General features: G+C 41.1%; 2 protein-coding genes across 23 annotated transcripts; one reads left to right on the plus strand and one right to left on the minus strand.

The window, feature by feature from the left end:
* Positions 1 to 349: 349 nt before the first annotated feature.
* On the minus strand, positions 350 to 18,339 carry ift54 (intraflagellar transport 54). Of its 19 annotated transcripts, none has more exons than XM_085248975.1 (17): positions 18,081 to 18,339; positions 15,955 to 16,023; positions 14,743 to 14,904; positions 14,002 to 14,130; positions 13,328 to 13,738; positions 13,111 to 13,182; positions 12,901 to 12,921; positions 12,722 to 12,745; positions 12,016 to 12,091; positions 11,773 to 11,790; positions 10,668 to 10,755; positions 9,681 to 9,770; positions 9,304 to 9,469; positions 9,181 to 9,217; positions 8,993 to 9,069; positions 4,136 to 4,353; positions 350 to 3,875 (listed from the first exon to the last, which is right to left on the minus strand). In XM_085248975.1, exons 1-17 carry the CDS (start codon positions 18,201 to 18,203, stop codon positions 3,710 to 3,712), a joined length of 1,947 nt encoding a protein of 648 aa, XP_085105101.1. In that variant the 5' UTR covers positions 18,204 to 18,339; the 3' UTR covers positions 350 to 3,709. The 19 variants fall into 19 exon arrangements, with proteins under 19 accessions (XP_085105101.1, XP_085105099.1, XP_085105110.1 ...); XM_085248973.1 differs by having other exon boundaries at positions 10,668 to 10,758; XM_085248984.1 differs by having other exon boundaries at positions 9,307 to 9,439; positions 9,681 to 9,767; positions 11,773 to 11,793.
* An 85-nt stretch (positions 18,340 to 18,424) lies between these two features.
* Positions 18,425 to 24,538, plus strand: agr1 (anterior gradient 1). 4 transcript variants are annotated; one of them, XM_085248992.1, is made up of 9 exons: positions 18,425 to 18,630; positions 19,090 to 19,169; positions 19,618 to 19,742; positions 19,931 to 19,994; positions 20,267 to 20,319; positions 20,988 to 21,064; positions 21,166 to 21,229; positions 23,229 to 23,312; positions 24,381 to 24,538. In XM_085248992.1, exons 3-9 carry the CDS (start codon positions 19,643 to 19,645, stop codon positions 24,428 to 24,430), a joined length of 492 nt encoding a protein of 163 aa, XP_085105118.1. In that variant the 5' UTR covers positions 18,425 to 18,630; positions 19,090 to 19,169; positions 19,618 to 19,642; the 3' UTR covers positions 24,431 to 24,538. The 4 variants fall into 4 exon arrangements, with proteins under 4 accessions (XP_085105118.1, XP_085105119.1, XP_085105116.1 ...); XM_085248993.1 differs by having other exon boundaries at positions 19,621 to 19,742; XM_085248990.1 differs by having other exon boundaries at positions 18,425 to 19,169.
* Positions 24,539 to 25,074: the final 536 nt, after the last annotated feature.

Here is a 25,074-nt window from a genome sequence, read left to right on the forward strand (position 1 = left end):
GAGGCTTGCCTTCTTTAGCGCCGTGTGCTGAAGTCTTTCTGCAAAAGGAGCTTCAGCTAAATCTGCAGGTTGCAAAACAAAGGCTCAGCTGCTGTGAAAGTGATGCTAAAGGGCGTCTTACAAAGATGTCTGTAACAGCGCTGCCGTAGAAAGTTGCTGGATGTCACTGGATGGTCTGCTGGACGAGTCTTTCACATAAGAGTCTGCTTGAGGGTGTGAGTATCAAAAATCTTTAAAAAAGAAATACATATAAATGAAATGAAAAAAATGATACCAATGTTATTCTGGAATAATCTAGACCAAGCTAACATCTTCAAACTTCATACAAAAACACACAAAAATGAGACAATTCTTTATTGCAATGTAACCATTTATTTCACTCCACTACAAAATTATATAATTATTTGAACTATGATACAGTCTCCACATATACATAATGTACAGTTTATAGTGTACACGATAAAAAGCCTTTTAATATAATGAATGAGCATGCGGGTTCCCACTTTTCCAGATGAGATTTTTGAAATGACATTTTTCAGAACGCTAACATTTCCTGTAAGTTTTCCAATGTATTATTTTTATAATACTGATATAAATATGGAGATAAGTCAAATTACAGTGTATTTTGCCTGATAAGTTAAAATGTAGAGTGCCACGTTTTTAAAAGACAGCCACATTATATTTTTCCCCTTACAAACACGAATGCCGTTTAAATTAACATCAGAGCCTACAAATGTCTGCCCACTGGCTTTCTGTTCTAGTTTCAAGCCTCATTTTTCCACCAATGACTCCCAGCCCACATGTTGTGTCAGCCACAAGTTTGCTAACCCACAGGTTTGGTAAGGCAGGCAGAAATCCTAGTCTGGGCAGAAAATAAATATTTAGGTGGTGTAAATATTTGTGAGAAAGGGAGTCGCTGTGCAGTGTACAAGTCGCCACATTCGCATATGAAATAAAGCATCTAGTTCCGTAAAAACTGCATTTAGTGGTTATGATGGAGAAAAGGTGTAATGGATTCCATTCATCAAAATCACCTACATTTCACAGGAAGTGTTATTTTCCAGCAGTGATTTTCTGTGTAATTGTGTTTTCTGGGAAGAAAAAGTGCAGCAGAACCAACCAGAATAACAAGCTGTGTACAAGTCTTAAAAACTGTAAAATTACTGTAAATTACTTTCTGTGTGTGTGTGGTTACCGCACTTTCACTCAGCAGCCACGCAAAGTTTGTATTTTTGTTTCATTCACATTTGGATGACTCTTTTTTTCACCTTTTCAATACCAACATTTTCAGGGAAACTGAGGCAGGATCTAGTTTCAGTCTCTCATCTCTACTATCCAACTTACTACAAGTCCAGCAATGTTCATATTAGTGCAAAGCATTTCTTACAAGTTGCAAAGGAAGCTAGTAAAATATGAATTCATATTTTTCAATGTATAGAGAAAGCTTACAAAACTTCCTATCAGTTTGGCAGTACGACAGTACAAGATGGTGGCTCCCCTGCATGCTCACTGCTTTTTCCTTTAAAGTATACAAGCTTAGTGTATTTATAAAAGAGTTAGAAATACGACAGAGTGTGAACATTGCTTATTGCAAAAAGCTTTTTTCTAAAAACGCTCTAATCAAAGTGCAGCAGTGCCTCAAAAGTGGAAGAGTGTTTTTAAAGTAGCGCAAGCAGTTTCCACTCATGACCTTCGGATAACAGCTAAAGAACGAAGACTCGAGATATTGCCGGTGGTGTCCTCTCCCACATGCAGCACACACAACTGTGAGCTCACAGTTTGGGTCAGATGAAGGTTTGCTCTGGTTAAAGCGTGCAGGAGGCAGGATGCGTGACACTCACTGACTCACTTTGAAATCACCGCTCACATCTACTTTTCTCACAGGGGGACATCAGACATTACACAGACTTTGCACTAGTGAGCTGTAGGGATGGGTACCGGTGTCCGGTGCCATGATGGCACCGGTTCTGACATAAACGGTAGTAACCAGACCGAAAAGCAGTGCACATTTCGGTGCTTTATTTCGGTGCTTTTTTTTCCTGAGCTGTGATACACTTTAGATTCTAGCCAATCCTTTTACGTTTCCGAGGATAGTAGGCGGGGCCAGGTACGTACGTTCTGTTAGAGCAGAGCTACAGATTAAAAATGTCCAAGGCGAAGCGGTCAAAAGTCTGGCTGTACTTCACAGCAAAAGATGCAAACTCAGCAGCAACAAGTGCTTTAAGCTGATACTGTGATACTGTCAAAGGAGCTAACACCTCGAATCCGATGAAACACCTGGCGACGCATAGCGTTTTTTTTAAAAGCCCAGAAATGCGCCGTATTTGACAGCTTGCTGCGAGACCTCACACCGAGCACATCTACTGCGGGTGGGTTGCCTGTTATGCAACATCCCCCAAAAACACGAAGAGGAGAGTCCTGGCCCCTAGCCCTGCCAGTGTAGCAGAAATGATGACGGATGATGGTGGCAGCAGCCGTTCTTCTCTGCGTGAGTAGCTAATTTACGTTGAGTAGGCTAACCACGTTATTACATTAATGCATGTAAGGTGAACTAGCAAACATCATCATAGCTACATGCTGTCCTCTTGTTTGATGGCAGATACTCCCTTCACCCTGGCTAAAAAGGCTAAAATGACCAAAGAAAAAGTGGAAAACAGTTAAACATGAGAGGTTTAGGACAAAGTTTGTGTTCTCCATTCTTTAAGCACCGGTTTGAGCACCGGCACCGTTTCAAAAGTACCGATTTGGCACCGGTATCGGATAAAACCTAAACGATACCCATCCCTAGTGAGCTGGCAGAGTAAAGCCTGTTTCGTGTCGGAGCTGACTGTGACAGTTCTCACAGATGGTTGAATAAAATGTGTGAAACTGATGTAGAGAAAATTTCAGAGCAGTCTTCTTTTTCTTTTCGATTTAACACAGTAAAAAAAAAATTGGTTTATGAAAACTGTAAATGTCAATGAAATGTTAAAAGGTTGGAACATTCATGTAACACGCGTTGTTATCAGCTCCACTCCAGGCCTCTCCACGAGCGTCCGATTGTTTTGTAGAAAATGTAAACGTTCTATCTAAACGTTCCTCCTGCTTTCAATCAGCTGGATGTGCCGTGAGTATGTTTAATTACTGTTACGGGTCTGCTCACTACTCCGGTCAAACTGCATGTCAAATATCAAGTGCTCACAAGAATAACATGCCGAGTGCACCACGCCCTCAAAAACTCGGTGATTAAATGAACGAGGAAACATTTCAAATTTGGTCCAGTGGATGAATGTGCAGCTTTCTGCTGTAATGTTCAAGTTGTGAGCTGTGCACTGGCTCAATGCACGAAGGCACCATTTCAAAAGAAGGGCCAAAGATTGGGTTACGTTAGTGTGCAGATCATAAAGATGCATTTTATTTATTCATTCATCTGTCAGTGTTTTCAGCTGCTATGTCTCCAGCATCATCCACTTTTTCCAATCCATCATCTAGTTTTTTGGGAACAGTTTCAGACCTCTAAACCGTCGAGCGGCCCTTTCAAGTACCAATATCTTAAAGTGGAGTAGGAATATATTTGGGTCCATCTCCTGGTCTGAAAACCTAAAAGTGGTCCCGTAATTCCACAACACCTCCAAGAAAAATGGCCTTACCATTATTCTGAATGAGAACCCACTCCCACCTGAATGTTCAGTGCGTTTTTGGGGGTTTTCTTGTGCATCTTGTTTCTTGTTCAGGTTCTGGAGGAGACCTTGATTCCAGTCACCATTTTCTGGATCTTCTCTTCATTCTTCAGTATGTTGGACCGTACAGCACAAATCTTGTCCTGCTGGTCCTTAATCAGCTGCTCCAGCTCAGCTAGCTCAGCTTTAAGAGGCTCCACTGCCCGATCTGTCGCTCTGCAGCACGCACACACAAAGAAGGGATACAATAATTGTGTGCATGAAAGCAGAAGATGACTTAGCAGCTTGTGAAGTACTGATAGTCGTCTTTCTTTTTTTTGACTGTAAGAGTACAAAAAGAGTATAGCTAGAATCACAAATGTGTGTGTGTGTGTGTGTGTGTGTGTGTGTGTGTGTGTGTGTGTGTGTGTGTGTGTGATCTGGTGTTGGAAACAGCACAAAGATTAAAAAGTGTGTTAATTATTCGGTGACCGAACCTCTGCTCCTGCAGCAAGGCCTGTGCGTGCTCCTTGTTTTCCCGCCGCCAGGAAAGCAGTTCAGCCTGCATGGCATCCATGTCCTCCTGGATGTAGTCCATGATCTTGCCTAAAGGTAGGGAACTACGGCACACCAGCTGAATGGATGAGCGCAGCCGTTCGATCTCTTTTGTCACCATATCCCGCTCCTTTTTCTGCGCTGCTTCAGACACCAAATTCTGAAAGGGAAGGTGGTACGACAGGTGAGGTCGGGTGGATTAAAAACATTGAATTCAAAACTTGCAAACATCAGATTCTAAGCACACGCAAGCTGATGACGTGGGACGGTTTCCCACTCAGCAATGTTTCAAACAGACACAAATCACTTGTGTGTCCCCAGACCAATACACAATAAACCCTCTTTAGGAATTCCACCTTTTTCAGCAAAGTCTCAAATATCCAGAGCCAGAGCAGGGCTGCATTTAGTGGTTTGGGATTTCAAGGCTAAAAATGTTAGGCGGGAATTCTACCAACCTAGCTGTATATATAAAGATCAAAGGTGCTGCTGAATTGTGTTGGTTAAAGTAGGAGGACGGGGCTGACTGGCTGCTGAAGGCTTCCAGTGTATGGTGTGCGGCTAAAGTGGACGGTGGGGGGGGTGGGGGTCGCTCTATGTCAATTACACTCAGACCCTTGATGGAGAAAAGGAGGGGAAGGTATCAGGGAGGGACCTCCCTCGGTAAGGAGCAAACCCAAGGATGTTTGCTCAGCTGGGATTCGCGAGGCCTGAATGTGTGTGCGTAATTTGAAAGCACTGCAAACTGCAACCTTACAGAGACACACACACACACACACACACACACACACACACACACACACACACACACACACACACACACACACACACACACACACACACACACCAACCAGAGGATCAGACGAAGCATACAGTGAACAACCCCCACCAGCAAACTTGGTCTTTAAGTCCTGTTTATTTTAGTAACAGGCTGTGGCAGTGGGGTTATTTTACTAAAGTATTAAGTAACAACTCCTACACTTATGCCTCCTTTCAAGCTTGGCCCAAATTATGCTATTTGGCTTCACAAATGGCAGCACCTGCCTTCACGAGGCAGAGGAATTCATAGTTGCAGCACAGTGCAAACTAAATGACAGCTTCCTCATTCAAACACACCGACTGTCACGCCCCCAGCTGAGCAGTGGAGCACATATGGTTGGCGTAGCTGGCACTGTAGCTTTTGCCTTATCAAGGCACCTCTTAAAACAAACCAATCGCCTCACTAATTACAATTCTGAAAAGCAGCTCGACTAGACGAGACCACACAGCAGAAATGACATCAAACATTATTGTTTGCCACCATTTCTCTGCAGAGGGAAAGCACACACTTCTGTCGACCTCGCTCTGCTGTTCCTTTGTGGTAGCGCAAGAGTGTGAGGGCTGAAATGCCTTGGCCTGCTGGTCCCCCCAACAAGGTGGGTGGCTTTCCACTGCGCACCATGAACCCTGCAGCTAGACAAATACTCTATGGTTCATTCGGCCTGCCTGGCTGCGGTTTGGTCTGCACAGCCCAGACGGGACCCATGGCTTCATTCTGTTTGCCATCCCCATGCTACCTCCACACCCCCACCACTTCTTCTCTGTTGGAAAATAAAAAACTTGGCATGAAAACATGACCCCTTGTACATGCGCACTCTGTCCATGTAGATATAAATCAAGCTTTATGGAGGTCTTCGTCGGTGTCTGCGAGACCTGTGTGCTCCTAGTTTTCCTTCTTCTCACCCAGATCACAGAACAATATTTAGACAAGGTGACCGCAGAGGCGCAGGGGCGAGAGAGGAGGAAAGGGGCAGGTTTTCCCATTATCTTAGACGGCGATAAAAGCACGATGCAAAAGGAAGACACGACCTTTGGCTGATGCCAAAGAAGTGGCTGTGGACTCAAAACAAAGAGGTTTTAGGAGGTTTTTCGAAGGTTTAAACGTTTTCTCTGTCCCGTGGAGCTGCATTCATTACATTTAAAAACCTCCTTCAAAAGTTGGGACGGCAGACCCGAAAATCTCCAAACACTTGATTATGACATGGTGAGGTACAATACAAAGTAAAATTCACTCAGTCATCACATGCCTAATGAGCTTAATTAGGAAATGCATGCAAAAATGTGATTTATGGAGCGCTTGTGGGGATTTTCTGGCGTAGGAGAAAAACATTCTTCAAAGAATCCTCTGACATGAAAAATGGCTTGTAAACATGGAGCCTGTCAGTGGCACAGCAATCTTTAGGGTCTGATTAACTGGGAAAACAATGATTTAGACGTGAGCTGTGTCACTGATGGCGTAACATCAGCTTCCTTAGAAGAGAGCGCAAACCTGGCTATTACCGTCACAGCAGATGTCAGCTGCTTTCCTGTAAAAAACCCGAGAGGTGAGCCAGGAAGCGTAATCACAGAATGAGATTTAGGGTTAGTTTTCCTAAAAGTTTATTCAGAAGTCTTGCTAGATCATAAAAATAGTTTGAAGTCAGTGAAGTAAGGAGGGGAAAAAAAATGAGGTCACAGGATGTTGTTAGAAGGTCATTGTGGCCCACTGGGGAGACATCGAGGAGCAAACCCCTGGGGTGTCAGGTGAAGTGAGAGGAAACTTCCAGGGGACCGCTGGCTGTACTGCAGCAACCGGAAAATGGAAACTGAGCTTTAAAAAAGCTTCATAATCTTTAAAAGGTTCTCATGGAGCGACGGCTTTGAAGGTATTAAATATATCATCAAGGTGGAGTTCAAGCCAGAAAACAATTTTCAGCTGCCTTCAGGTAGGTTACTCAAAAACCTGACCAAAACCTGTCAATATGACCTCTAAAAAAGTAATGTGACTAATGGAATGCCACGGGGTCATTTCCTCATGTTTCCACAAAAAACGCTCCATGTTTATGAAGACACAGGTCTGGAGAGCCGAGTATTTATTTTCTTGACAATTCTGCAGAGAGTATTCTGGCCCTCCTGCTCCGTGACTCTCACTCAACAGCCATCCATTTGTATGCCACGGGGTTTATTTATACACTACAAACCTTCATCAAGGCTAATTTAATGGGGGGAAAAAAGTACACAAAAATTCTTATGAAAACGCAGCTGTTGCAAGGAGCGGATTCTGTCTAAATAGAAAGAGAACCATCTCGGAATAATATACAAGGCCACCAAGAGGTCATGAGGAAGGTCATCCCCAAAAATATACAGCAAAGACACGCACACAGTGCTGGGACACGGCAAAATATAATCACTTGGCTGTTTAAGTGTTCCCTTTATTTACATCAGCAGAGAAAGAACACAATTAAATTAGGACTAACAAAGTGGGACAGAATAAAGACTTCAAATATACAAAAAGGCCAGGATGTGCGTACTGAGCCTGATGCTAAATCAGTGTGACTTGCAACTTACTCAGACACTGTTTTTAAATACTGGTATTAAAATAATACCACTTGCAGCAGCATAATTTCAAACTGCACACACCAATGAAACTCAATATTTACATTTTTGTGCCTGCGCATTTTACTGTGATTACAATAAAAGAAAAAAAAATCTACTCTAAGCTGACCTCTCCACCCTTTCATGTCAGGAAGGAAGTCATTATAGTTCTTTATACAGCTGACGAGGAAAAGCCAATAGCGGCAGAGGGGCGAACATTCGACTGCAGATCACACAGGAGAGTCGAGGATGGCAGACTGGAGGCCCCTGAAATCTGAGGAGGCTACATTAAGAAAATTAGAATAATCTCCGCAAGCGTGCGCTCACGTTACTCAAAGAGCCGGTTATTCTGAAGGTTTCCTCTGTGAGTGTCTGTTTGCACATGTGCACGCTCGCACAACAGTAAGGTTTGTTAAAAGCTGGGCCAAAACATTCCTGCAGGTGTGAGTTATGAGGGATGATGCCTGAAGTCGCAGTTTGGAAGAGATAGATCAGCAGGGTGTTTTTGCATGAGTTACAGGCCAAAACAGTGCATCCATCAGAGGCAGGGTGGTCAGCTTCAGTGAAGTGGACCACCCAAAGCAGACAGCATACACCACCTCACGCCACGGACTACAGACCAAACTGCAAGCTTCACACTGTCTGATACTCCAAATATTGATGGAAGTCTCTCGCTGGCTGATACAAAGGCTCACTGTGGGGAAATGTCGAACGTGAGCAATGGCAGAAGCATGTCACCTTGAGAAAACTGGTCAATCGTGTATATTATGAAGACTAAAAGTCAAAGAGGAGAAAATAGAAAAACAAACAAACAAACAAAACAAAAAAACGATAAAACCGAGCGCTTCTGATCTGTGTGCGAAACCCACCAGTCCCCAAAAAACAAAAACACACATCAAAAAAACATGTATATGTATAAAGACGTGTAAAAAATAGAGGGCACGAGCTAAAAAAAAGCCTGTTTCAAGGATTGTAGATGCTTTTAACAAAATAAAGCAGTATGTAACTTGAGATAGTGGGCAACCCAAGAAAACAAGCTCACTTTGCTCCAGACATCTTGATGAGTGTGTTAATTGTGTGTGTGGTCCTTTAAGGCCCATACTTGCTTGTTTGGTGATTAGCCCTTCAGCTTCACTGATGGGGAACATTTTTGTGGTTTCGAGGCAGTGCAATTACACCTCCCCACTTCATTTGTTTATATCTTTCTTTTGATAATAACCAGGGTTGCGCTGTGTTTTTTCGGTGTGGTAAGAGTGTGTTCCCAAGGAGCAAGCTTTCCAGAAAGAATGACTGAGAGAGATGGCGGAAAGGTTCAACCCAGGTTTTTGGTGAGACTAGTTTTTCGGTAAGAGCAAGGCTAATATTGCCCTCTAGTGGACAAAAGCGAAATACTTCTACACGGCCAGTACCTGTTCTTTAGATTTCAGGGACACCGGGGACGACTCGTAGTCTTTTTTGGTCTCAAGGATCTTTTTCACGAGGCCACCTACAGTTAGAGAAAAGTAATTTCAGGAGATTCAGAAGAAAATGAGGCACTGCTGGAATTAAAAACACACACAAACACACACATATATATATTTTAAATGTAGCTCTGTACCGTGTTTCTCATCTTTGTCTAGTTCTTGGGTAGGTTCCTGTAATAGATAAGAATAACAGAACATATAGTAACTACTCCTTGCTTAGATTTTTCTATGAAAAAGTTACTGTTCAAGTCACTCACCACCTCCACTTCAGGAGCACCTGAGGGTGGAGGGACTGCCTCCTCCACAAGAAACTGTTCATCATCATCCTCATCTTCCTCCGCGATCTTTTTTCCATCCATGATGACGGGTGCCGAGGGCTTGGCACTAGAGAGCCTTAGAGACGAACAAAGAGGCTGACTCATTCTAAAGAAGATTTAAAAGGCAGGAGCATGAAGAGGAGAGATTCATGTTGCTTGACTGCTGTGTGACTGGTTAGACTTGCTGCACTGCTCCACTGTTCAAAAACCATTTAGACGGGCTCAACATCTAGTAGGAACTAAACTAGGCGAAGAATGATGTCACACAGCATAATCTGAACATAAGAAACATTAATGAATATGAATGATGAAGTCACCTCTCAGCCGGGCTCGCATCAGTGTAGCTTTCCTGTCTCTTGACTCGAGGAGGTGCTGGGCGAGCACTGCTGGGTCGTGCTATTTGTCTACTGTTGAAGAATGGAGAAAAAAAAAAATCAACCATAATCTAAAAGACAGCTTTACATTTCATTTTTTTATAAACAAAACTGAGAACAGCAACAGATGCTGCTGCACCACAGCTGTTCCACCAACCAATCAAATCGTTTCCTCTCCTTATAATCCAAACTGTAAAGTCTACTGGAGGTTTGTGCATAACATTGCATGATATGGTCATATCGTGTAGAGCTCAGTACCAGCACCTTCAAGTGCCAGCAACACAATGATTGGCACCTATAAGATAAGGCATGCTGGTAGAGTGGACATCATAAACACTTCATGGTTCCCCTGTGGTGAGGAAATAGGTCCAAAGTGTGGACCAGCATTAGAAAAAAGAGCAAACATTTTTAGGTGAGGAAAAAGCCCGGACAATATTGGCTCTAATGTCATCATTTAATTCCTAAAACACGCAAAAGCAATGTTTCATCCCACAGGATCTTCAGGCATGTGTCCTAAAGAAGTTCCAACCCTAAAACAGCCACAGAGTGACTTTTTCCTCAGTACACTGTGATAAAGCGCCTCAGAACGAGTCCAAGGAAGCATTTCTCTCAATCTACTTCTGTTCTTTTTTCCTCGGACCTCCCAAACATTGACAAATAAGGCTAATGTCCAGAAATCTCACCTCGCTAATGGTATGTTAAAATATTAACTGGTTACCATACACTAAACTGCAACTGTGAAATTACATGTCATAAAACTTCCTGAAAGTATTCATGTGTGTAACTACCACTCAATCAATACAACTTTTTCTATGCGTGTGTTTTATGACAAACACAAAATCCACTTCAGTACTAAAACATGTAACTTGAATAGCATCTGCATGTGACCATGCACAGTGGCTCATTAGTGACAGTGTTAACTTTAAAGACCTGGAAGCCATGTCAGATGACGCTGACGATCCTCCAACTTCTCCATTTTCTTGAGGAACAGGTCTCTGGGATAAATGAACATCTCCATCTGCTAAAGAAAAATAACAGATAATAATTCGCTTTGCATAACATAACAGGAATCCCTCCCATAACAACATTTTGTATTCTGACTCGTCATAAAACACTGCATGACCAAATATGCACCAATGTTCCTGAGCTAGCTTTGTGCTCTATTATAAAACTCCTAAAATCTTTGATATGATTTAAAGACTCATTTAGCATCAACTAAAGCTCTTATTCTTTCAGATCTCCAGTGGCTTAAACTCTCACCTGGATGCACTGATGTATACTTCAAGCTCCTTTGACACCATTGCTGGGTGAGGCTCTCGTGATTTCTGACCACGCCAAACTAAACTACACCTTTCTTTCAAACAGAGTGCAGTCAGAAGCAAAACAGGTGCAAAAGAGGGCAGATTACTGCCTGGTGCAGGTGGTACAGCACACAGGACGAGGCTTTAAAATCTCATTGTCAAAGCTTCCACGGACAGATAAAAAAAAATGCATTTTTACCGTAGCTCTGCTGAAATGTGAAGACTGACTGGAATTTCTATAAACCATAATTGCTTCATGGGGCTATTTGTCCTGCTGTTATCTTTCCCACAGGTGTGGCTCCTATTCATTTGCATGCAGGTGAGTTTGGGTTGGGTCCCATTGAAACGCTGTATTTAATATTGACCTTCACAAACAAACCTGAACGACTTGTTCAGAGGTTTTAACAAAAAAATAAATAAATAAATAAATAAATTTATCGTTGTTAAACGGTAAGTGAGTCATTCAGTCACTGGCTCACTTTGTTACTCAGACCGGAATATCAAGTTATTTCATACCTTCTACTGTCACCGCAGAGGTAGTTAATGTATCTGCTAAGGTTTGTTAAAGGTGTTACTGTGAGAGTAATTCGATTGATTTATGCACACAATTAATGTTCAATCAGTATCTGAGTTAACCTTTTATGTTGACCTTTTTTTAAGGGACCGATTTCATGGAATAACTTAAAAACTTTGGTTTTCTTTAAATGAACTCATAAAAGAGAGCAAGCACTTACCGCCTTCACTGTCAGATTCTTCTGCAGGGAAACAAATAAAAAAAAATGTATTACTTACACAACAATGTAATCCCTGAAAAGGATAAGTGGAAGAGCAAGGCGAATGAGCAAGTTACTTTATTATTGAAGCGTAAAAAGAAAACTATCAAACTAAAAAGTCTTTCTGCCACATTTTTATTAATTATTAAATATATATTCTTGCTGTCAATGAATAAAGCTGAAGGAGGGGGTGCCGGGTGTCACCTTGATCTCCCATTTTGGGTCTTCGCCGCTGCCCCTTGGCAGATGCAGGCCGAGGTATTCTCGCTGGACTCTCAGACTGTGTTAAAGGAAAACACAAAAAAGAAAAAAATGGATGACTGACGACAAGCACACACAGATGTAACTGTAATTAATTATTTTATCTGAAAACTGAAATCTTTGTCATGTAGTAACATTTTAACATAACACAGAAAAAAAAGGGCTGCGTCCCTCCTGAAAAACAAAAGAGGCTGTGTCGAGGTACAAAAGTTTCAAAACCAAACATTTAATATAATAACTGCAGAGGCATTAAGATTATATCTCACCCAAACAGACCGCAACAATATCGAGGGAGATGTAGGAAAGATTAGTAAGAACAAAGCAAAGCTAGAAATGCAGACAACTGAGAATTTATCATGTTTGTCAACCAGCTGTGAACCCTGCTTTACACTGAACTGAACAACACGCGACAGTACAAACACACTGCCACACCAAGACATCATCTTGTGATGTGTTAGAGGAGAAATACGAAACTCAGACATTCAAACATTTATTCTCCAGCTAAACAACAGAAACACAGGGAACTCACTTCCTCTAACACAGCCCAGGAGGTATTTAAACACAGTAATATCAAAAGGTTTGTAACTGTACTGGTAGTGGATCTGAAATGAAGAAATCCCACTGAGACCTTTTTTCAATGAGTTTTTACCTGGTTCTCAGCTGCTTCTGTGAGCTGTGAAGACAAAAATACAAGTCACACAATCATCACATGTATCAGTTACACACTGAGTGAGGGAACACAATCTGCCACACTACAGCCTGAAGTAGTCTTTAACCACGCAGCTAGCCACCCACTACATTCAAAAACTAAATCGTCTGCAGTAATACCTCTTCAGCTGGATTTGGTTCCTTGCAAGAATAAGAGGCAAAAAAAAAAAAAATCAGAAAAGAAATTAGAATAGTTCATGAGCCCGTGTGATGTGTCAGGATTAATAATTCAAGCGTAAGCAAATGAAACCACTGCACCTCTCTGTCATTAATGTCTGTGAAACTCAGAAATGATTTGATTTGTCAGATATCTGAAAATACAGATCTTACCGCTGGTGCAGGTTTGGCTGTTTTAATGGGCTCTTCAGGGGATGGTTTTTGCTGTTCCTCTGATATTCGGACCTGAACGCACACACAAACAACTGTAAGAACTACATTCTGTTGTTTTTCATGTATTTGTTCAGTCACACACTGTATATTTAACATGTTCTAAGCTGAAACGGCGACTGGAAAAGGGAAATGTGTGCTGTCCTTGCTGCAAACATACCTTGCTGTTTCCACTCTCTCCACTTCTCTTCCTCTCATCCCCATCTTTGTGTCGGTCTCTTTCTTTTTCTCTGTCTCGATCTCTTCGTTTTTCCTTGTCTCTCTCTCTGTGAGAATCTTGCTCTCTTGTCTTTTCTCTGTCTCTCTCTTTGTCCTTTTCCCTGTCTCGATCTCTCTCTCTGTCTCTGTCCCTGACTCGTCCTTTGTCTTTGTCTCGTTCCCGGTCTCGACTCTTGTCCTTGTCACGGTCTTTCGCATGGCGGTCCTGTTCGCTGCGATGGTGTTTTTCCGAGCGCTCTCTGTCACGACGGTGCTCTTTCTCTCCATCTCTGCGTCGGCTCTCCTGTTCTTTGGGCTGGTCTGGGTCTTTCTGGTCCCGGCTGCTGCTGCGCTCTGTGATCTTCTTCTTCTCCTGAAATAATATATTAACAGTTATACATCATGCAGTTCACAGTAGGCCTAATCATTTTTTTAAATCCTATTGAAAAATGTAAATATAAATATATATATATATATATATATATATATATATATATCTCTGAGGTGTGCTACAAAAAAATTCTTTGCAGTATTTTGGTGTGAACGTTAAAATATAGATTCTGAGGACATCTGAAGAAACATTAATATGTCTGAAAGTGTTAGATTATTTAATGGATGCCATTTAAGAAGACTCACCTCTCTATCCACATGATGTTCCCGTCCCTCCCTATTCTCCTTGTCCTGGGACCTAGAGGTACTGGCTTTGGTTTTAATGTCCACTTTTTCTCCTTTAAGCACTCGCTTCACTGCGTCATCACTGGACATCTGCAGTTAAATGTACAGGAGGATCAGACAATGTGATAAAGTAAAACTCACTGAACAGCTTTAAACAGCATCTACGTTCCAAAGTGTCCCTGAAAAGGAGAAACTTTATGATTGGATTGAACCTTAAATCTGAAAACTCTAAGATTCGGTTGAAGGGGAAAAATTAAAAATAAACACAATTCAGGAAAAACAGCCCATTTAACAGTTCTTCACTATTCATTAAAATGTCAGGCTTGTGGGAATTCGCTTTACTTTTTGTTGTTGTTCTTAATTTGTTTGCTGCTATTAAATACCATTACTACAGCAATTGTAACCACATACATACATTTATGGAGCAACAACCCCAGGCATCTGCTCATCTGTTTACACTCAATCTCCAGGGTTCAATTAAATACTTTCAATGTCTCCCTGAGGCAGCCAGACAGTTTTCCCAATCGAGCAATATCTGGATGTGAAAAATAACACATACTTCATTTTCCTTTTAATGGAGAGCTAGTTTCATTTGTGTCTCGGATATAACAGAGACAACATGAAAAATGGATAAATTAGTGAAATAAGAGTGCGTTCTTAACTTAGCTTTTCAGCGTGAGTGTGTAATCTAATAAGACAGACCTTGTTGAGGCAGCACTTGGCGATGGCCTGCAGCAGCTCGTTGGTTTTCTCTGGTTCGTGGCCGGCTACAATGCGGGCTGGCTTTGCTGCCAGGGGCTCGCCACTGACCAGCATCACAACGTCAATCGCTTTCTGAAGGAAGGCTATTTTTGAGTCCTTATCCTAGAAAGAAAAAGGGTGACAGTGCACAGGAGGTAACTCCAACGAGATTCATTTTCGGACACAGTTTAGGATGATTAAACAATCTGAGAAATGTGGATCTTTGCAGAGATTAGCTGAAGTTACTTCTGCCTTAGATGAGCATCTTGGTTGAGTCCGGTATAAAATAGCATGCAAATAAACTATAATTGGCCCATAATCACCATTTGTGTCCACCCTTTAACTCTGACACCACTATTTTCTTCATAATGCTACTTACATTACAGTAAGTATATTTTACTTTGCAGGGTGTGAATCTTAAGTCTGCCACACATTGTAAATGTGACTGTGCCATTTGTAGAGTATAATTGTTAGCTTTCAAATCCTGAACCTCAAAGGGCCAATCAGTCTTGTTTTTAATAAGGCAGACAAAAGGTGAAATGGAACACCTGGATTTTTAACAAGGACCATCTTTCATAATGGAGGAACAGACAAAAACACTCCTTTGATTTAATTCTTGGATGTTAATAAAACAGACCTTACTCTAGACTAATAACCCAGCTAAACAGCCCCTCTGGTCCATCAGCCTGCTGCATTTGAGAAGGCTGCCAACTGCATAACATAAGGACGTGTGTCTGGTGCAATCACCTGGCCCTTCTGTGTCGCATCTAATAGGGTGAGCTTTTCAGTGTTAATGCCTTTATGAAATCTCTATTCAAAGCAATTAATGAAATACATAGCTGACATTAAAAAGTAGAGAAAAAGGCAAGTCTTTAAAAGATGACAGTAACAATATCAGCCTATGCCTTATGATTAAGCATTTCACAACTGAGAGCAATGTCTGAATGAGCTTTTACCAAAACTTTACATTTTTGTTTTCTTGTAAGGCGTTTGACACCCCCCCCCCCCACACACACACACACACAGTCATTACACAGGACTGTGTGACTTAATAATTGAGCAAGGCTGCTTCTTAGGTCATAACACCATTGCATTAAAGAGTCAATTAAAATCAAATCAAAGGAAAGACTGTAATCAGTGATATTATTAAGCATAGCCGTCAAACAGACGTACCTTTACACTGTCTGACTTCATTTCATTTTCTTCATACAGGCCTTTCATAAAACCAGTAGTCCTGATGACCTGAAAATGGTTGAAAAAGGGTCATTTTAAACAGACGTGAAACTACAACGATATGCCATTTTTAGCTTCTGTACATCGAGAAGTTCACTCCGAAGTCTGTTTGTATGTATGTGCAGGAACAGTGCTTTTCACCTGTGGGCTAAAAAAAACAACAACAATTTTTGCTGAGCATTAACCTAAACATTAAAGTAACACAACAACCACAAAAAAACCTTTATAGCTTTAGCAGTTTATGCCCTACAGTCATATTCAGACATATTCCTAGTCAGAGGAGGGGAGTCCAACATGCCGACACTCTTCCCTTTATCAAATATGCATGAACCTGGAGTGAAATATAAGACTGCTGAACAGGTGAGAATGAGTTGGCACCTCTGTTGAGAAGAGCGTAAGAGATTTTACTCTGCTTGACACCTTATGTAAAAGGAGTCAACTGTGCATATAAAATGCTGAAAAAGAAAATGAAAGAAGCCGCAAGTGAGCAAAGCAAGTTTGATCATAAAGATCAGCAGTGTACTAACAACAGGGCTCTGACAACAGGCCGTGGAGATGATGCAGTGTTTCCTGTGTGTGTATGTGTGTGTTTAAAGAACCATGATACTATTGCAGCAGTTGTACTTACTCAAAATGGATCTTTGGAAGGGTGGCCACAGACAACATTAGAATACATTCATATATTGTCCTGTCATTTCTGACTCCTAATTAAATGGATGCCATTTAACCACCCAAAAAATTAAAAACTGAGAAAGGTTCTCTTTTGCCTCTTTTGTTTACACATTAGACTCATTAATCTTTTCTTTGAAAATTCCAGTAATCTTAGATTTCACAATGCCAATGATGATATTTATCTAACTAAGGGAGGGAAAAAACTGTTCTGAGGTGGAAAATCACCTTTATTGTACTTATATTGTTTCCTTTCATCCTATTATACTGGCTGTTATTTCTCTCATGCACGTACTTAAACATCACATTTAAAAATGGCTAAGAGAAACAGTATTCAATTCCATTCAAGTTTATTTGTATAATCCAAATTCCCACAAAAGTTGCCTCATGGTAGGGTTATCACCTACAGTGTTAAAGAACTCCAACAAACAAGTGACAACCTATGAGCAAGCACATTGTGATAGTAGAGTGGAGTAACTCCCTTTTAACAGAAATCCTCCAACGGAAGCATGCTCAGGGAGGGGCAGAGGAAAGAGAACAGAAAAGAGCACATAGGGAGTCAGGACAATAAAATGCTTTCTACTTTCAGAAGTGCCAGGTGTAATCACAACCTACACCCATTCTGAACCAGAAAACTCTCACGTGGTACAATTGCTTGTCTAATGCACATAAAATACCTGTGAGAGTATGTAACTGACCCCGATCTGTATCTGCACTTCTCTTCATCTGAGAGTGTTTTACTCTAGGCCACAGAAGACAGATCTTCCTGGCAAACCCCAGAAAGCCATCGGCTATAACGTAATCATATATGCATGCCTTGCAAGCAGCTTTAAATAAATGAAGGGAAATCAAAGAAACACCAATTATAGCACAGCCTGTGCTTGTTTTTAGCTGAACCATAAGCTGATCAGCATCTGTGTTCTCAACGTGACGGATTCAAGGAACCTAGCACAGGTTCATCCTAACTGGCAGGTGCCCTCCTTTAAGCCAGCAGCGGGGGAAAACGGTTTGTTGATTCGTGTGTGCGCTCAGGTCGTGCCTAGCAACAAGACGACGCTGCTGAAACAGCTAGCTCACTTGCTAACCCACCATATTAACTAAAGCGCAACCTGTCATTTAAATGAATTGCTAATGCACCCCTTGACTATCGGGATTAGTGTTACTGACAATCTGGAGCCGCAGAAATCGGAGCTTACAAAATGTTCCGTAATATTCGCGAACTTACTTGGTTAGCTTCATGCTAACTTTTATGCATTAGCCGGCTAACTAGCTCCCGTGTCTGTGTTTTTAACTTAGAAGTGGCATTGGGCTTTGCTAGGCTTCTGAGAAGAGTGTCGCGCCCCTTAAATAAAATCCAGCTTGCTTTCTCGAGTGTAATGTCAGCAGCTGAGTCTCACCTCACTGAAGATATCGTGCAGGTATCGAAAAGGAGGCTTGCTTAGCAGTTTCTCGGTGAGCGGCGGCTTCTTTATCACTTTGCCCAACGTGTCCTGGGTCCTTTTCACCACTGCCGCATTCATGGTAGTAAATAAAAAGCCAAGCTAAGTACTTTTAACCAAGAAAAAATACACGAAACTAACTAGGAGTGAAAAACTTAGTGACTCTGTCGCCTGGTTGCTATGTCAATGTCCTGCAATCCCACAGTGCATCATTTAAGAGGACTGCGCCTGCGCCAAGGGCTTACAGTTGCCAAGCGGTTTTTGTGTCCATAGCAACAACTAACAATCGGCTAGATAAATGGCTAGACAAAGTAGATAGATAGAAAATTCTTTATTATTTCCGCCAAAACAGAACAGCGTGGTTGAAAAGAGAAGCAACTAGATAAAAGCATTCAATATACATACAAAATAAAATAGGCCATTCATCAACTGTAAGTTTTGGAAGCCAGACTACAAAGATACAGTACTCGGAGTACACGAGGCGTAAAGAAGCATTTACCGAGTTCCGGTATCAGTATTTGCAACAACAGAAATTAATTCACTCTGCCCCATAAGTTGTGGAGACTATGGCCAAAAATTGATTAAAATTAAAATGGGCCATACATCCCTGTCTTTATTCGGGCATGGAGTGGGAGTTTCCTTTATACCAACACGTGGAAGATTCATAGAAGCAGTTTTAGGAACAACTGTACTTTCAGGGTGACACTTTTTAAGAGAACGAAATTCAAATTCAAATAAAAAGTTATTTTGAGTTATTTATTTATTCTTAATCCATAGACTGAAGTATCATGTAAAAGCCCATAAAGTATATATATGTTTTTAAACTTACAGAAGGGATAATAACCAAATTAATGCTAGCTTCCCTATCTGCTGGTGTAATCCCATTACACAGTACAATTGCTTTTAATAAGGCAGTGCGTGCTTGTTTTGTTTTTTTAAGCCTAATATGATATACCTGTTTGACAAGTTCGATAGAAAAGAAAATCTGAAAATAGAGAGCGCACATAGGAGCGTCAGAGCAGATGCTTGTTGCTTCATATTGACGAGGTAAGAGATTTACCTGCTACCTGAATACCTTCATTTACTTTTAAAAAAAGTATTATGATTCCTTTCAAAGCTAGCTTTTAGTGAGATGCCTCACTAAAGGTTTGAAAATGATTTGTAAATGAAGGAATCTTAATTATAATTATCTCAAATTACACTTTTTCACATTATTTCAGAATTGATATTTTCCCCATTACAAATACAAGTGTGGTAACTATGTGTAGAATTACAGCTTATAAACTATTTTATTTACATGGTCTCAGGTGAACCATTAATGAATTCTTGCTTGCTTTTGCTTGCTTGCATACCGCCTTGTAGTTAGGTGTGTTTGGTGAGTCAGTGCAGCTCTAGATATCTGTCAAATGTGAGTCAGGCTAAAACTGATTTGTGTTTTGTATTTAAATATAAATGTCACTGAATTTCCTTGGAACTCATTTGCCAACTTTCACAGCAGCTCTCTGAAAGGACAAGGAACAATGCTTCGCTGGGTCTTGCTTGCTTTGCTCATTGGCCTCTGTGCCAGTGCCGGGGACCAGAAAGCTAAAAAGAAAGTGAAGAGTCAGTCCTTGTCAAGAGGTGGGCAAATCTACTTTTGTCAATATTCACAGCTCCAGTTAATGTCCTATAAACCTTTTCATAAGATCGTGTATAGCTGTCAGACACAATAAAATCTGAACTTTGCTTGTTTGGGGACATAGTTAATGTACTGGGAACATGCAGCAGTGTTGTTGACCTATCACTGTATTTTTATTTCCTGCCTGCAGGATGGGGAGGTGGTATTAACTGGGCCCAAAATTATGAAGACGGCCTAGCAAAAATGGCCAAGAGGTAGGACTCTAAACCTTGGGTAAAGGTCCTGGATGTCAGTTTATTTTGTTCGGATAAGTCCTTTGTTGTGTCTTTCTGCGTTGGAATGACGCTCCATTACTTTTCCATAAGGGAAACACATTATTACTTTAATCTTCATTTGTCTGTAAATCCAGCATGGGGACTTTGCTTTCTAAGGCATTTGGTTGTGTAAGACTGCCTTCACACCCTTCACTGTGTTTATTGTGTTGTGGAATGTACTGAGTTCTTACTCTGTGGTTTTGCTCTCACAGTCAGAAACCTCTCATGGTCATTCATCATAAAGACAACTGCCCACACAGTAAAGGTACTGCTGCTACTTTGGTTTATTAAGTATGCGTATATATTAAAAAATATAGGCTTGCACCTCCTGCGCTGTCTTTCTCACTCAGACTTGGGCTCGTTTGTTTTCCCGGGAAACACAATGGGTGCATTCTGTAATACCCACAAAGCAGGCAGTGAAGTATGTGAGAGTTATGTTCATAAATCACTCAGCTGGTTTTGTGAAATAAGCTCAGTGGAAGTCTCCACTGGCATTTCTTAACCCATAAACAATGAAGACCACCTACAGAGTGAAGTCTGGCTCTAAATTTTGAGTTTTGCTACGGTGGACCAAAAGCAGCCCGTTCTGCATCCTCCCGCTGAAAGTCTCAGAACACTGAAGCATTTTGTTTGATTGCAGCAAGTTGCATATATTTTTTATTAGTAATGTGTCCTCATTTTAACAAGACAGGATTCATATATTTATAGTGTGTTGTGTATTCCCCTACGTGATATTCTAAAGGTCCAACCTGCCAGACTTGTTTCTGACTTGTTAGGCAATTTTATAAATGCAGTCTGTAATAACTTAACAGGCTTTACCTCCTTCTGACATTTAATAGGCAGAATACATTTATTAATATTTCCATTCATAATTCATTCATAATTATTTGAAAGCCAGTCTAAATATAATACTAAACCAAAGTATTTCGACAGACCTGAAGAAGGCATTTGTTGCGGATAAGACTATCCAGAAAATGGCAAAAGAGGATTTCATCATGCTCAACGTGGTGGTAATTAAAGATATGTTACATATGCAGAAAATATATATATATATCTATAAATATTTTATTATTAAAATCATGTGCAATAAATACTATATTGTTATACACAGGAAGAGACTTCGGACAAGAATCTGGCACCTGACGGTTACTATGTTCCCAGAATCCTCTTTGTTGGTAAATTCTTACATTATTAATATAATTTCAATATAGAAGAACAGATTGTTTACTGTCCTTGTCTGAGGTTGAACAGAGATACAAGCATAGCACAGAATAAAACCATTCAAATACAAACAGCGCCCCTTCATGGTGGAGTCTCTAATGAACAGTGAGCCAGTGAAAGGCCACTAACACTAACACTGGAGTACTTCTGCTTCTTGTCCCTTCAGTAATCTGGCTGCAGCATTTCAAAGTAATTGTAAATGAGCAAGAGATGACTGACTAACTGCAGTCTACAGATGTCCAGTCTAGATATAACAAAAGCATGCATAACCCTGCCAGATCTAATGGTGTGGATAGTCCCAAGGTTCTTTTTGCTTCCTCACTCATTTTTCTAGATAAAGAATTTTACAGAAACATATTCAGTTTATAAAATGCACATCAGCTGTCACATACAGTGGGGCAAAAAAGTATTTAGTCAGCCACCGATTGTGCAAGTTCCCCCACTTAAAATGATGACAGAGGTCAGTAATTTGCACCAGAGGTACACTTCAACTGTGAGAGACAGAATGTGAAAAAAAAATCCATGAATTCACATGGTAGGATTTGTAAAGAATTTATTCGTAAATTAGGGTGGAAAATAAGTATTTGGTCACCTCAAACAAGGAAAATCTCTGGCTCTCACAGACCTGTAACGTCTTCTGTAAGAAGCTTTTCTGTCCCCCACTCGTTATCTGTATGAATGGCACCTGTTTGAACTCATCATCTGTATAAAAGACACCTGTCCACAGCCTCAAACAGTCAGACTCCAAACTCCGCCATGGCCAAGACCAAAGAGCTTTCGAAGGACACCAGGAAAAGTATTGTAGACCTGCACCAGACTGGGAAGAGTGAATCTACAATAGGCAAGCAGCTTGATCTCATCCCGTGGGGTCAAAATGATCATGAGAACGGTGAGCAAAGATCCCAGAACCACACGGGGGGACCTGGTGAATGACCTGCAGAGAGCTGGGACCAAAGTAACAAAGGTCACCATCAGTAACACACTACAACGGCAGGGAATCAAATCCCGCAGTGCCAGACGTGTTCCGCTGCTGAAGCCAGTGCATGTCCAGGCCCGTCTGAAGTTTGCCAGAGAGCACATGGATGATACAGCAGAGGATTGGGAGAATGTCATGTGGTCAGATGAAACCAAAGTAGAACCTTTTGGTATAAACTCAACTCGTCGTGTTTGGAGGAAGAAGAATACTGAGTTGCATCCCAAGAACACCATACCTACTGTGAAGCATGGGGGTGGAAACATCATGCTATGGGGCTGTTTTTCTGCCAAGGGGACAGGACGACTGATCCGTGTTAAGGACAGAATGAATGGGGCCATGTATCGTGAGATTTTGAGCCAAAACCTCCTTCCATCAGTGAGAACTTTGAAGATGAAATGAGGCTGGGTCTTCCAACATGACAATGATCCAAAACACACCGCCCGGGCAACAAAGGAGTGGCTCCGTAAGAAGCATTTGAAAGTCCTGGAGTGGCCTAGCCAGTCTCCAGACCTCAACCCCATAGAAAATCTGTGGTGGGAGTTGAAAGTCCGTGTTGCTCGGCGACAGCCCCAAAACATCACTGCTCTCGAGAAGATCTGCATGGAGGAATGGGCCAAAATACCAGCTACTGTGTGTGCAAACCTGGTAAAGACCTATAGTAAACGTTTGACCTCTGTTATTGCCAACAAAGGTTATGTTACAAAGTATTGAGTTGTATTTTTGTTATTGACCAAATACTTATTTTCCACCCTGATTTACGAATAAATTCTTTACAAATCCTACCATGTGGATTCATGGATTTTTTTTTTCACATTCTGTCTCTCACAGTTGAAGTGTACCTCTGGTGCAAATTACTGACCTCTGTCATCATTTTAGGTGGGGGAACTTGCACAATCGGTGGCTGACTAAATACTTTTTTGCCCCACTGTAATACTGATTACTTTCCTGAGCTGTTCATGTGTGTGGTTTTTCTACAGATCCAACCTTGACTGTGCGCACAGACATTACTGGAAAGTACAGCAACCACCTCTACACCTACACAGCGAGTGACATCCAAGGCCGTGAGTGACTGTTCACTCTCTCTAATGACAGTTTGCACAGCTCACCTGTCAGCAGACTGCAGACACACTAATCCCCCACAGCTTGAACCCTATCCCTTCCTCAATATTTTGACAGAAATGACGAAGTTTTTTTTTATGAGATTGTTCTGACAGAAAGAATTTTGAGCTCCATGTGGATGTTAGTGAGAAACTTTAGCAGACTTGTAGCACTAGTAGCCAAAGAGGTGGGAGGTTTGCAAATGCAGTGCAAGGACAGAGAGTCAATTTTTTACGAGGAAAAGAGAAGGCAAGTGAGGAATGTGACACTGTTTTTTCCCGATATATTATCATTAAATCATGGCTTTGTCACTGGAAACTAAAAGCACAATTAACACACTTAAAGCACCAGCATTCATTATGTCTTTGCTGATTACTGTTATGTTACTGTAAATCATTCATGGAGCTATTCTAGGTCCAAACCTTGTGATTATTGGTCCCCTGGACATTTGTCTTTAATATATTTAAAATCTAAACACAATAAGAGTTGGCTATAGTGTATCCCAGCTGGGTACATCCTGGACAGGTTGCAGGGCTAATGCAGAGACACAGACAACCTTTCACACTGTGGGTAATTTAGAATCACCAGTTAACCCTTTGGACTGTACCTAGTGTGAACATGTAAACTGCACACAGAAAGGCCCCGGCCAGGTGAAGGAGTTGAACTCATGACCTTGTTGCTGTGAGGCAACAGTGCTAACCACGCTACTGTGATGCCCTGCCTGTAACTGTAAAAACCTTAAAACAAGATATATTTAAAAAGCACAAAGTGAATCTGCCATCTCTGAAACAAACCCCATAAGAAAAAATATATTTAAAATAAGAAGTTGAAGCACCCTGAAAAGGATGAGCAGAAGCGAATGGATGGATAAGAAGTTGAAGCCATTAAATGTGTAGTAAAGGAAAAGTAGTTGCAGGTTTAGGTTTAGTAGGAAACCTAAACCTGCAGCTTAGGTTTAGGTTTCATTTCTGAACTACTTCACTCATGTAAGAGCACTGCCTTCCTCTTATTTGTCCCCTCTTTGTCCACAGTGGCCGACAACATGAAGAAAGCCAAAGTCCCGCTGCACAGCGAACTCTAACGTGGTGCCGGACGTCTCAGCATCTTCCACACATGACTGCTCAGTGGTCAGAACTGAATAATTTAAATGCTTTTGGTGCTCAATAAAACCAAAATAAAGGAAAAGAAAGTCATCTTCAGTCTTTCTCACTTTCATGCAACACTTAATATGTAATTAAACTACTCATTAAAAACACAGTGATAATGCTTATTTAGAACTGTTTATGATGGTATTGTTCCATAAGAAGTTGATTAGGCAGTGTTGATCTGTGTTGTTGTGACTTTTAATTTGAAAGTGAATATTACATCAGAGCAAAAGAACTCCGTGAGAATCACTAGAAAACATAGTGTTGATTATTTAGTATTATTTACGTGTGCTAAAATCACAGATATCAAAAAATTGGATGTAAACAAAATAAAGCATTCTGCCTTGTATCAAAGGTTCATGGTACTGGTGGTGGTGTAATGATGTGGGGAAATGTTCTTGACCCCTTAGTACCAGCTGAGCATTGTTTAAACACCACAGCTTGCCTGAGTATTGCTGTTGACCATGTCCATCCATTTATGTACCCACCCTCTGATCGCTGCTTCCAGCAGGCTACTGCACCATGTTACAAAGCTGAGATCATCAATTTAGATTCTTGATCTCAATCCAATACAGCACCA

Source organism: Mchenga conophoros, linkage group LG16 (genome assembly GCF_057382185.1).
Source record: "Mchenga conophoros isolate Kocher_MC1m ecotype Shallow Benthic linkage group LG16, M_conophoros_male_GT1.1, whole genome shotgun sequence".
NCBI classification, from domain to species: domain Eukaryota; kingdom Metazoa; phylum Chordata; class Actinopteri; order Cichliformes; family Cichlidae; genus Mchenga; species Mchenga conophoros.